Genomic DNA, 13652 nt, shown 5'->3' on the forward strand with positions numbered 1-13652 from the left:
CATTAAATGTTTTTCAGAATTTACTGATATATTTGGATTTTTTAAAATCTCGAATTTTATTTTAAAGTAGTAGAAGAAACTGAAACAGAAAAAAAAAACAAAAGGAGGAAAAAGAAAAAAAAAGTGGGCGTCCAGCCCCCTCATGGGCCGGCCTAATAGGCGTGCGGGACGGGAGCGGGTGCGCGCTGGCTTGTGCGCCGGTGCGTCACGTGCTGTATAGGAGGAGCTCAAGCCCCAGGGGGGACCCCCTCCCTTTCCGTTTTGTCTGAAATCCTCTCTTCCGCCGTTCCGCGCTCCCCGAGCGACGGCGCACGCCGCCTGTTCTACCGAATACCACTCAAGAGCGGGAGGCTTCGTCCATGGCGAGCGGGGTGGATAGCATCAGCGCCCTCCCGGACGACGTCCTCCACAGCGTGCTCCGTTTACTTCCGGCCGAAGAGGTGGTGCGGACGTGCGTGCTCGCCCGGCGCTGGCGCGGCGTCTGGAGATCCGTGCCCTCCCTCCGCTTCAACGGCGCCGAGGGGTGGGGCAGTGCCGACAGATTCGCCCAGTTCGTCGACCACCTGCTCCACCTCAGATTCGGGGGCGACGGGGGCGCACGGGCGCCTCTGGATTCCTGCGAATTCGACTTCGACGCCGACGGATTCATGCAACTGCCGGCTAACGAGCGGCACGCGAGCCACTGGATCTGGCAAGCCGTGCCCCATGTCCGGGTGCTTCGGCTTCATGTCACCGAGTTCGACCAGGAACCCTCACCACTATCTGATCTGCGTCTCGTTTCCCAGCACCTCACGAGATTAGATCTTGTTGGTGTAGCTGTCAACGACAGCGTTATGGATTTTTCACGCTGTCCGGCATTGGTGGAACTGAGTATGGAGGTCTGCGATGTTTTCGCCAACCAGCTCTTGTCTCCATCCTTGAAGCATCTGCGCATTGCCCGCTACTTTACTGCCGAGGATAGTCGCATTCATATTTCTCTACCAAGTCTCGTTTCGCTCGAGTTGATTGTATGCCGCCAAGGAAGGAGCCCATCGCTCGGAAGCATGCCGCTGTTAGCAAGAGCTGTTGTTGTACTTAAGAATGATTGTGCTGATCGGTGCTTTAAGGGTCGATTTAATGATTGTGGTGATACATGTTATGGTTGTCGTTATTATTATGGAGATCCTGAGTTTGGACCTACTTATGACCGCAACGACAGCATATTTCTCAAAGGTTTGTCCGAGGCTACGGACTTGGAGCTGTCAGCTGATTCTGATGTGGTATGTTTGCAACTGCACCTCTCTTAATCCCTCAAATTATACTTTTTTAATTTATTATTTCTCATGCAGCAACACATCCGTCATAGCAAATCACAATTAGGTTACATCTGACATACTCGCTCTGTTCCATAATTCTTGTTGTGAAACGGATGGAGTACTTTTTTTGTGAGAAAATTTCTGATCTATTCATCTTCAATCATGGCAGTACAACGAATATCAGAAATAATAGAAATTACATCCAGACACAGACTTTTGTATTTCAAAGGCCAAAAGGTTCTTAATTTGATCCGTCTCTTTTGCACTTTGCCTAGATTCTTTTTGACAGGGATTTGAAGTGGTGCCCTACATTTACCAAGTTAAAGACTTTGTTACTCAATGACTGGTGCTTGGCTGCTGGCCACAATGCATTAATCTGTTTTCTCCAGCACTCACCAATTTTAGAGAAGCTTACACTTCAACTTTCTAAGGTATAGATTTTTTAGGTCAGTAGCTATTAAAGTGACCATCCATGATTACCTGATTGATCTTCTCTTTTTTTTGGTGTTAGGGACGTTCATATGTAAGTGAAACACAAGGAATATACAAACCATTGGGACAGTCAGTTGCATCCAACTGTCTTAAGATAGTTGAAATCAAATGTGCAAATGTTGATAGTAAGGTTCACAGACTTTTGAAGATATTGACTACCTATGGCATACGCCTTGAGCAAATTAGGGTCCAACATACTAGCAGAATTTCTGGATCTGAATGTGAGTTAGATTGTTGCCACTCTTCATGCAACTTACATTTCTTCCATTTGTTAATGTGTTAATGCATTATTAACTAGGCACTGAAAAAAGCTTAAGCTAATTACAAGATTTTTTTTTTACAAATTTGGATGTATGTGGAGAAACATTCAGACTCCCCATATCTGATGAAGAGAAAGTGAGAGACAACAGTGTGCTTCATGTGTCTAACTGGCTTTATTATCCAAAAACTTAGGCTATCAATTTGGATTTTGGATTCAACTATGTTGTATGCACACATTTGTAAGTAATAGTTACACATCAAACTGTTCCAAATCTATTATGTATGGTCCCCAGTACCCTCGGTATATATCATCCATACAGGCGAATGTTATCCTCTATCAAGCCATTTCGATTGAGCTTTGTTTTCATCTTGACCCTGTACAAACTTGCATGTGACTATATTGCTCTTATAAGCTATGATTCCCCTTGTGGATGTTGCTTATTCTTTTGCCCCTTCTTTTTAGCTGACATCTCATGACAAATAATAAATCAGTGATTATGTCAAGTTTTCACTCCATACTATTGCCCTCTGTACTTGTTTGTGAATCTTGTTATGTGCTATGTTAGGCCATCTCTAGCAGATCCCCTAAACTTTAATCCCCTATCCTATCCCTACCCTAGAAAAAGCTATTTTAGGGGATTATACTTTTCTTCATCTAGCAGACCCCCCCCCCCCCCCACCCCCAAAAAAAATCGTTTGCACACAAACTCATTTCAAACACAATTTTAAAGTATTTCATTGCATAGTTAGACAATGGTACCACATTAACATCATACATAGCAAAATTAAATAGTCAATTACCTACTACATAACGAGTAGGGCATTTTGGAGACCGAGCTCCATGGAGCCCTTTATTTAAAACAATTCAAAAGTCATAAATTTGAGTTTCAATTTTTTTTTTGAAAAAATACACATGTATGCAATGATGTAAAGTGTATGTGCGAAAAAATTCAGGATGAAATACCTTGAACTGTGAGCTGCACACAAAAAAACAAAATCATGGACTTTAAAGTTGAACAGTACATATGCTAAAAAGCCCCAGATTTATATTTTTTGTGTGGATCACATTTTAATGTATTTAGACCTGAAAATTTGCACACATATACATTATGTATCTTGGTATATGTGTATTTATTTTCAGAATTTTTTGAAACTGAAAAGTTTGAATTTTAAAGTTTTCAAATAAAGGCCTCCATGGAGCTCAGTCTCCATTTGGCATTTTAGCTACATAACACTACATTGACATCAAACAAGGTTAAGCATCGAGATAAAACATATAGAAATAGCTACCTGATAGCTCTACTCGCCGCCGTCCTTGCAGTAGTCGAAGAAGTCCGAGTCGGAGGAGGAGATGGGAATCATTGTCCCCCGATGTTGCCACGGGCGCACCGCGTCGGCGTTGCGGATCTCTACCGCAAACTTGTCCCACAGTCGGTGCCGAATGTTGTGGTACTTCAGCGGCGGTAGCGGCGGCAGAGCTCGAGGAGACAACGCGGGGGCTTGGAGTTGCGTTGGGGAGGTGGCAGTGACAGAGAAGACGACACACAACAGAGAGGGAGGTGACGGTTTCAGAGTCGAGGAAGAAAGCGCGGTCCATGCACAGAGTGGTGGTGACGACGGCGGGAGGCGACAAGGGATCTGTTGGAGGCGGTGAGACTCGATTGGTGGCCGCGACCTCAGGTTCGAGGAAGGTGGCAGCAGCCTGAATCGAGGGTTGTGGCGGCGTAAATGGATGTGCAGCAGGGTGGGCTAGTGTTTGGGGGTAGCGGCATTGGGTTTAATAGCGAATGCAGGCCAATCGGCCGGTGTCCTAGTCCCCACGCCATGAATGCGGGAAGGGAGCAATCTCCCTATTTTTATTGAGAATGCTCACTTCAAGAGCAAAAATGGGCTAGAGAGGCAATGTTTGGAGGATCAAAAGCTATTTTTAAGGCACTAATTTTTTTAGGGGATCTGCTAGATGGGGTTTAATCCCCTAAACAAGCCCCCTCCCACAATATTGCTTTCAGGGGATCTTCTAAACATGCCCTTACATGGCAAATAACCAAAAAACTTTACATATTTGGATATAAATGGGTACTCCTTCTGTTCAGGTTTATTTGAGCCCCTCGTATTTAATGTCAAAGTATGACCATAGAATTAACTAATAAAATATAAAGTATAATAAAATTTATATGGTAGTGGGAATCCTCTTTGGAATACAAATCCAATGTTATACTTTTTGTAGCATATAAGTCATACCTATAGATTGTCAAACTTTGACCCAAAATACAAGGGGTCCTAATAAACTTGGACAAAGGTAGTATGTTACAAGTGAAGCTCTTATTAGAAGAAAATTTACATATTTTGATATTACTTCGAATCATTGAAAAGTCCCATTTGTCTGCGGGGTGTTCTCTCTAAATTGATTACTTGTTTTTCTTATCTTTGCAGGCTTCAACTTTGTTTGCACTGATTTCAGCTAAAACTAGAGGTATGATTGTATGAAGATCTGGAATCTTCTTAGATTTAGGTCTGTGTGATTTTTGACAAATGTGGAGCAGATTTGGGGATGTGATGTGGCAGACAGTAGCTATGTTTTGTCTGTAGGGATCTTATGGTTATTCCACTTACGTTATTAAATTTTGGCAAGTGCTTTTGTGTCTCAACTTGCATTTTCAAATATTTGGTAATATCGGTCATAGGTGTTTGCCTTTTCTCCTTCTTACCTTAACATGATATGTGCATATATACATAAAATACAAATAAATGAACATTTTTAAAACCCCTTCTCCTACTACCAAAACATTTAGGTTTGAGAAATGGTGGCTTGGGCATCCAGAATTTGCTCCTCTTGTGCACACAATTTGGACCACCCCTTCTCCTTTCACTTCTGTTATTGACACCTGTCAATTTAAACTTAAACTATTCAAACAAAAGGTGTGAGGATGGAGTATCAATTTATAGGTTGCTATGAAGAAGAAGAAACAAAGATCTACTCCAGGAATTTGATATTATTGATGTTTTTTTTCTGAAAAATATGATTTCTCTAAACATATCCTCATAATGAAAGAAATTAAAGAAGAAATGATTGACATTTGGAAGAAGGAAGAGATGGCCATGTGGCAGAGATCTAGAGATAGAATTTTTTTTGGAAGGTGACAAGAATACTACATATTTTCGTGTAGTGGAAAACCAACATAGGAGGAAAACCTATCTTTCTGTTTTAAATACTCCAGATGGCCCTGTTTATTCCACCAAATATATGTTGGATGTTGCCACCAATTTTATGAAAACCTATTTGGATATGAACCTAAACCCAATATACACATGGGTGACCATTTTTGGTCTAAGGAGGACTTAGTTACCGAGGAGGAGAATATCAACTTAGAAAAAAACCCTTTTCTAAGGAAGAGATTAAGGAGACCATGTTGGGTTCATATGCAAGTGGGGCTCCTTGTCCTGATGGCCTATCTTTTCTATTTTATCACAATTTTTGGATTTGATTAAAGGATTGTATGGCTTTGGTAAGGGACTTTGAAGAGGGCTCCCTGGATATCCAGAGTCTTAATTATGCTATCATTACTTTAAATCCCAAGGAGCCTGATGCCAAAGACATGAAGAAATTTAGGCCAATTAGCCTTAGAAATTGCTCTATTAAGATCTTTAGTAAGGCCATGACCTGGACAAAGATTATTATCCCCTTACCAAACTGTTTTTGTCAGAGACATATTCATTCTAGAAAGTCTAGTTACAACTCATGAAGGTACCCATGAGGTTTGTAATTCTAGTAAACCTGGGGTCATTCTCAAACTAGAGGTTTTGGTAACAAATGGATAAGTTGGATACTTTTCATACTTCAATAGAGCTCTTTATGTATTAGGATTAATGGCACAAATGGTCCTTATTTTGTTGGGGGGTGGGGGGTTGAAACATGGTGATCCACTCTCCCCCAATGCTTTTCAACCTTGTGGTTGATGTTTATTCGAGGATGCTAGGTAAAGCTGTCAGAGACAACATTATATGTGGGATTATTCCCTATGTAATACATGGTAGTCTAGTTAGTCTACAATATGCTGATGATACAATCCTTTTCCTTGATCATAACCCTACCTATGCTAAAAATTTGAAGTGGTTGCTCTCATGCTTTGACTAGTTATCTAAGATGAAGATTAATTATGAAAAATGAGATATTTTAACAATTAATCTTGATGATTCTTCTCCTAAGTTGTTGTCCCAAATCTTCTGTGTTAAAATTGGGGCTTTCCCTCTAAAATACTTAGGGGTCCCTTTGCACTACTTGAAATTAAGGAGGGAAGACACCCAACCCATTGTTGATAAAATCATAAAGTAGATCTGTGTGTGGATAGGCAAATTCCTTAACTATGAAGCTAATTTGATTTTAGACTTATATTGCAAGTATCCCAATGTATATTATCTCCATCATTAAATTTCCTAAATTGGCTATTAAAGCCATCACCTCTCAAATGACGCATTTGGAGGGGGGGGGGGGTTGGGAGATACCCACAAGTACCGCCTTGCAAATTGGGGATTTTTATCCCAAATGATTTTGATGGCTTGGGAGTTCCTAACCTCAGAGATTTTAATCTAGCCCTTCTTGCATCTTGTTATAAAAGTTTTTTTTATGTGTGGAGATAAAAGTTGGGTTACTTTGCTGAGTTACAAATATAAGACCAACATGCCTAACTTGTTGTTGTCCAAAACTAATATAGGCTCCCCTTTCTCAAAAGGGGTCATTTGGGCCTTATCTAGGGCCAGGCCTTTTTATAAGTGAATTTTAGGGAATGGAGCTCATATTAGTTTTTGGCATGATTTGTGGGTTGGAGATATAACACTGAAAACCCAATTTTAGGATGCTTTTGCTATTTGGCAGGAACATGACTGTTGCGTAGCCCAAGTTTGGGATGGACAAACACTTAAATAACCTTTAGGAGGTGTGTGGAAGTTGGGTTTTTTAGTTAAATGGCAGGAACTACAATATGTTCTACTTAACTATATTCCTAATGACAATGATGATCAACTATTAGAACCTTCTGGTTTATACTCTGTTAAATCCTTCTATAATATGATCAACTAGGGCAGAGTGTGTACCCCCATATGGAAAAACTTATGGAAATTTGTTTTCCCTCAGAAGTACCTAGTATTTGTCTGGTTGGCCTTTCACATTAAAATTCTGACTCGAGACAACCTAAGGAAAAGACAAGGATAATGTGACCTGCCTTTTCTGTAGAGAAAATGAGTCTATTTTTTACCTTTTGTTTAATTGTCTTGTTGAGAAACAAGTTTAGTCGATTATTGTTGAAATCTTCGAAGTTCGTTTCCCTTGCAACATGTGTGAACTTCATGCCATGTGGGGTGTGGAGAATAAGAAATAGGTGATCAATATAGTGTGTGTTGTTGTGATCTGGAGCTTATGGACGATGCATAATGTTTTGTGCTTTCAGGGTGTAGTTTGGATCAGTACCCAAACCCTTCTGGGAAAGGTGAGTGATATGATCCATCAGTGGAAGATCTCATGCTTCAGAAATCAATCGATGCTACTTCAAAGTTGCTTGCAATGACTGGATCATCAAAGAGGAGAGCTCCTGCGGATCTCCTCGTGAAGATGAGGGATGCAAGCAAGAAGGACTTGTAGTTGGGCTTCATCCTGAGAACTCAATCTAGTTGAAGCTTTGTGCTTGTAATAATTAGCTCTATGCACTGTTTCTTTCTGCTTGCATTTGGTTGAACTACCCTAACCATTGTGGCAATGCTTTGGGGCTTTAATTTCTCCTTCTGGCTCAGCTACTTTGGTGAGGCCCGGGCGATGTGAACAGTTACATCTTTTTTTCCCTCGTTTTAATAAAAACTAGCACATATGCATGTGTGTTGCAATGGGAGAAAAAAATAGTATCAACAGACCACCTGATATATGTCGCACATAAATTGTCTTAGCTGAAGGCGCACTTTTTTGTTACAAAACAATGTAAATGTGGTTCATCTTGCTGTCTTCAATCAACATTCACTTCGAATTGAAATTTGTAGAATAGCTTGCTAAGGCCTCATTCGGCAGCTTTGTGGCTTCCTAAAATCGTTGGCTCCCGCTCCTCATCCAGCCAACCATCTTCAAGAACGAGCAGCGAAGCGTTCGGTTGGCTAATATGGCTCCTCTCGCACGCATGGGCTGGTAGCCTAGGAAAATAGGCTAAGGCCTGTTCGGCCATGCAGTGGGCCAGGTTTTATGGCCAGTTCGATGGGGGAAGAAGGGATGGGCTAGAAATTTGATTGCTACATGGTGGAGGCTAGACTTTTCAAGAGCATCTAGTTTTTTCCCTTAAAAAATCTAGTGTTCTTCTTCTTTGTTTGTTGTGATTTATCCTATATAGAGAGTAGTTTTTACCTGTACAGAGAGCACTTTATGATAGTACAAGTGCAAGAAGTATACAAAACATGTAACTTTTCGAATTTCACCAGGTTTAGATGAACAACAAGGTTTTACATATGTTCTAAAACAAAAGCTTGATCAAATTTGCATATGTTTGCGAATCAAAAGAGGGACAAATTGCACCACGACCATGACTTAACCAACAAAGAGCAATGGAGGTAACTAGTTCATTCCAAAACATATCCATGTCAGGAGCACTTGCCTCCAAAGTTGAAGCATCTAATGCACTCAAAGTAATAACATACTTTTTGTATCTACCCGGAATTGTTGGACCATAATCTGAATCCCTTTAGATGGACTAGTTATTGTCGAAGATGGTTCCTCTTCAGTATCATACTCCAAATCGAGATTAGTAATTACACCAACATTCAAGGCGGTTTTCAATGCCAAACTAGAGGGGGAGGCAGGCCAAATGCGGGGTTCCAATGGTCACGCCATTAATGTTGATATCCTCAAACAATATGTGCAAACCTTCTCCATTACGAAGTCCATGCTTCTTGAACTTGCCACGACCTGGGAGCCCCTATTGTACAAAAGAGATGACACTAGTGAAGGAAATATGCCCTAGAGGCAATAATAAAGTTATTATTTATTTCCTTGTATCATGATAAATGTTTATCATTCATGCTAGAATTGTATTAACTGGAAACATGATACATGTGTGAATACATAGACAAACAGAGTGTCACTAGTATGCCTCTACTTGACTAGCTTGTTGATCAAAGATGGTTATGTTTCCTAGCCATAGACAAAGAGTTGTCATTTGATTAACGGGATCACATCATTAGGAGAATGATGTGATTGACTTGACCCATTCTGTTAGCTTAGCACTTGATCGTTCAGTTTGTTGCTATTGCTTTCTTCATGACTTATACATGTTCCTATGACTATGAGATTATGCAACTCCCATTTACCGGAGGAACACTTTGTGTGCTACCAAACATCACAACGTAATTGGGTGATTATAAAGGTGCTCTACAGGTGTCTCCGAAGGTACTTGTTGGGTTGGCGTATTTCGAGATTAAGATTTGTCACTGCAATTGTCAGAGAGGTATCTCTGGGCCCACTTCGTAATACACATCACTTAAGCCTTGCAAGCATTTCAACTAATGAGTTAGTTGCAGGGTGATGTATTACGGAATGAGTAAAGAGACTTGCCGGTAACGAGATTGAACTAGGTATTGAGATACCGACGATCGAATCTCGGGAAAGTAACATACCGATGACAAAGGGAACAATGTATGTTGTTATGCGGTTTGACCGATAAAGATCTTCGTAGAATATGTAGGAGCCAATATGAGCATCCAGGTTCCGCTATTGGTTATTGACCGGAGACGTGTCTCGGTCATGTCTACATAGTTCTCGAACCCGTTGGGTCCGCACGCTTAAAGTTCGATGACGGTTATATTACGAGTTTATGTGTTTTGATGTATCGTAGGTACTTCGGAGTCCCGGATGAGATTGGGTACATGACAAGGAGTCTCGAAATGGTCGAGATGTAAAGATCGATATATTGGACGACTATATTCGGACATCGGAAAGGTTCCGAGTGATTCGGGTATTTTTCGGAGTATCGGAGAGTTACGGGAATTCGTCGGGGAGTAGATGGGCCTTATTGGGCTTTAGGGGAAAGAGAGAGGAGAGGCTGCGCCCCCCCAAGGCCTAGTCCGAATTGGACTAGGGGGAGGGGCGGCGCGCCCTCCTTCCTTCTCTTCTCTTTTCCCTTTCCATCTCTCCTACTCCTACTACTTGGAAGGGCTCCTAGTTCTACTAGGAAAGGGGGAATCCGGGAGTAGGACTCCCCTAGGGCGTGCCATAGAGAGGGCTGGCCCTCTTCCTCCTCCACTCCTTTATATACGGGGAGAGGGGCACCCCTTGGAGACACAACAATTGATCATTGATCTCTTAGCCGTGTGCGGTGCACCCCTCCACCATAATCCATCTTGATCATATCGTAGCGGTGCTTAGGCGAAGCCCTGCGTCGGTAGCATCATCATCACCGTCACCACATCGTCGTGCTGACAAACTCTCCTGTGAAGCTTTGCTGGATCGGAGCTCGCGGGACTTCATCAAGTTGAACGTGTGCAGAACTCGGAGGTGTCGTGCGTTCGGTACTTGGATCGGTCGGATCGTGAAGACGTACGACTACATCAACCGCGCTGTGCTAACGCTTCCGCAGTCGGTCTACGAGGGTACGCGGACACACTCCCCTCTCGTTGCTATGCATCACCATGATCCTGTGTGCACGTAGGAATTTTTTTTGAAATTACTACGTTCCCCAATAGTGGTATCAGAGCCTGGTTTTATGCGTTGATGTTATATGCACGAGTAGAACACAAGTTAGTTGTGGGCGATACAAGTCATACTGCTTACCAGCATGTCATACTTTGGTTCGGCGGTATTGTTGGATGAAGCGGCCCGGACTGACATTACGTGTACGCTTACGCGAGACTAGTTCTACCGACGTGCTTTGCACACAGGTCACTGGTGGGTGTCAGTTTCTCCAACTTTAGTTGAACCGAGTGTGGCTACGCCCAGTCCTTGGGAAGGTTAAAACAACACTCACTTGACGAACTATCGTTGTGGTTTTGATGCGTAGGTAAGAACGGTTCTTGCTCAGCCCGTAGCAGCCACGTAAAACTTGCAACAACAAAGTAGAGGACGTCTAACTTGTTTTTGCAGGGCATGTTGTGATGTGATATGGTCAAGACATGATGATATATTTTATTGTATGAGATGATCATGTTTTGTAACTGAGCTATCGGCAACTAGCAGGAGCCATATGGTTGTCGCTTTATTGTATGCAATGCAATCGCCCTATAATTGCTTTACTTTATCACTAAGCGGTAGCGATAGTCGTAGAAGCAATAGTTGGCGAGACGACAATGATGCTACGATGGAGGTCAAGGTGTCGCGCCGATGACGATGGTGATCATGATGGTGCTTCGGAGATGGAGATGACAAGCACAAGATGATGATGGCCATATCATATCACTTATATTGATTGCATGTGATGTTTATCTTTTATGCATCTTATTTTGCTTTGATTGACAGTAGCATTATAAGATGATCTCTCACTAAATTTCAAGATAAAAGTGTTCTCCCTGAGTATGCACCGTTGCCAAAGTTCATCGTGCCCAGACACCACTTGATGATCGGGTGTGATAAGCTCTACGTCCATCTACAACGGGTGCAAGCCAGTTTTACACATGCAGAATACTCAGGTTAAACTTGACGAGCCTAGCATATGCAGATATGGCCTTGGAACACTGAGACTGAAAGGTCGAGCGTGAATCATATAGTAGATATGGTCAACATAGTGATGTTCACCGTTGAAAACTACTCCATTTCACATGATGATCGGTTATGGTTTAGTTGATTTGTATCACGTGATCACTTAGATGATTAGAGGGATGTCTATCTAAGTGGGAGTTCTTAAGTTATATGATTAATTGAACTTTAATTTATCATGAACTCAATCCTGGTAGTATTAGCATATCTATGTTGTAGATCAATAGCTCGCGTTTAGCTCCTCTGTTTTATTTTTGATATGTTCCTAGAGAAAACTAAGTTGAAAAATGTTAGTAGCAATGATGCGGATTGGATCCGTGATCTGAGGATTATCCTCATTGCTGCACAGAAGAATTATGTCCTTGATGCACCGCTAGGTGACAGACCTATTGCAGGAGCAGATGCAGACATCATGAACGTTTGGCTAGCTCAATATGATGACTACTTGATAGTTTAGTGCACCATGCTTAACAGCTTAGAATCGGGACTTCAAAGACGTTTTGAACGTCATGGATCATATGAGATGTCCTAGGAGTTGAAGTTAATATTTCAAGCAAATACCCGAGTTGAGAGATATGAAGTCTCCAACAAGTTCTATAGCTAAAAGATGGAGGAGAATAGCTCAAGCAGTGAGCATGTGTTCAGATTGTTTGAGTACTACAATCGCTTGAATCAAGTGGGAGTTAATCTTCCAGATAAAATAGTGATTGACAGAATTCTCTAGTCACCATCACCAAGTTAGTAGAACTTCGTGATGAACTATAGTATGCAAGGGATGACGAAAACGATTCCTGAGCTTTTCATGATGATGAAATCAATGAAGGTAGAAATCAAGAAAGAGCATCAAGTGTTGATGATTAACAAGACCACTAGTTTCAAGAAAAGGGTAAAGGGAAAGAAAGGGAACTTCAAGAAGAATGGCAAGCAAGTTGCTGCTCAAGTGAAGAAGCCCAAGTCTAGACCTAAGCCTGAGACTAAGTGCTTCTACTACAAAGAGACTGGTCACTGGAAGCAGAACTACCCCAAGTATTTGGCGGATAAGAAGGATGGCAAAGTGAACAATGCTATATTTGATATACATGTTATTGATGTGTACTTTACTAGTGTTTATAGCAACCCCTTGGTATTTGATACTGGTTCAGTTGCTCAGAGTAGTAACTCGAAACGGGAGTTGCAGAATGAACAGAGACTAGTTAAGGGTGAAGTGACGATGTGTGTTGGAAGTGGTTCCAAGAATGATATGATCATCATCGCACACTCCCTATACTTTCGGGATTAGTGTTAAACCTAAATAAATGTTATTTGGTGTTTGCGTTGAGCATGAATATGATTTGATCATGTTTATTGCAAAACGATTATTCATTTAAGTTAGAGAATAATTGTTGTTCTGTTTACATGAATAAAACCTTCTATGGTCATACACCCTATGAAAATGGTTCGTTGGATCTCGATCATAGTGATACACATATTCATAATATTGAAGCCAAAAGATGCAAAGTTAATAATGATAGTGAAATTTATTTGTGGCACTGCCATTTAGGTCATATTGGTGTAAAGCGCATGAAGAAACTCCATGCTGATGGGCTTTTGGAACCACTTGATTGTGAATCATTTTGATGCTTGTGAACCATGCCTCATGGGCAAGATGACTAAAGACTCCATTCTCCAGAACAATGGAGCGAGCAACTGACTTATTGGAAATAATACATACTGATGTATGCAGTCCGATGAGTGTTGAGGCTCGCAGCGGGTATCGTTATTTTCTGACCTTCACAGATGATTTAAGCAGATATGGGTATATCTACTTGATGAAACATAAGTCTGAAACATTTGAAAACTTCAAAGAACTTCAGAGTGAAGTGGAAAATCATCGTGACAAGAAAATAAAG

At 41.4% G+C, this 13652-nt stretch overlaps 1 protein-coding gene across 1 annotated transcript; it reads left to right on the plus strand.

The window, feature by feature from the left end:
• Positions 1-264: 264 nt before the first annotated feature.
• Positions 265-7946, plus strand: LOC123081644 (MEIOTIC F-BOX protein MOF-like). The gene is made up of 5 exons (XM_044504193.1): positions 265-1259; positions 1571-1726; positions 1807-2008; positions 4482-4521; positions 7493-7946. The coding sequence occupies exons 1-4, from the start codon at positions 360-362 to the stop codon at positions 4511-4513; spliced, it is 1290 nt and encodes a 429-aa protein (XP_044360128.1). The 5' UTR covers positions 265-359; the 3' UTR covers positions 4514-4521; positions 7493-7946.
• The last annotated feature ends 5706 nt before the right edge of the window (positions 7947-13652 follow it).

The sequence above is a fragment of the Triticum aestivum genome, chromosome 4A, assembly GCF_018294505.1.
Source record: "Triticum aestivum cultivar Chinese Spring chromosome 4A, IWGSC CS RefSeq v2.1, whole genome shotgun sequence".
Taxonomy (NCBI): Eukaryota; Viridiplantae; Streptophyta; class Magnoliopsida; order Poales; family Poaceae; genus Triticum; species Triticum aestivum.

Coding starts and splice junctions, on each gene's coding strand:
- LOC123081644 (XM_044504193.1), top strand. CDS start 360: ATGGCGAGCGGGGTGGATAGCATCAGCGCCCTCCCGGACGACGTCCTC. Junction 1,727..1,806: donor TTACACTTCAACTTTCTAAG/GTATAGATTTTT, acceptor TTTTGGTGTTAG/GGACGTTCATATGTAAGTGA. Junction 2,009..4,481: donor CAGAATTTCTGGATCTGAAT/GTGAGTTAGATT, acceptor TTATCTTTGCAG/GCTTCAACTTTGTTTGCACT.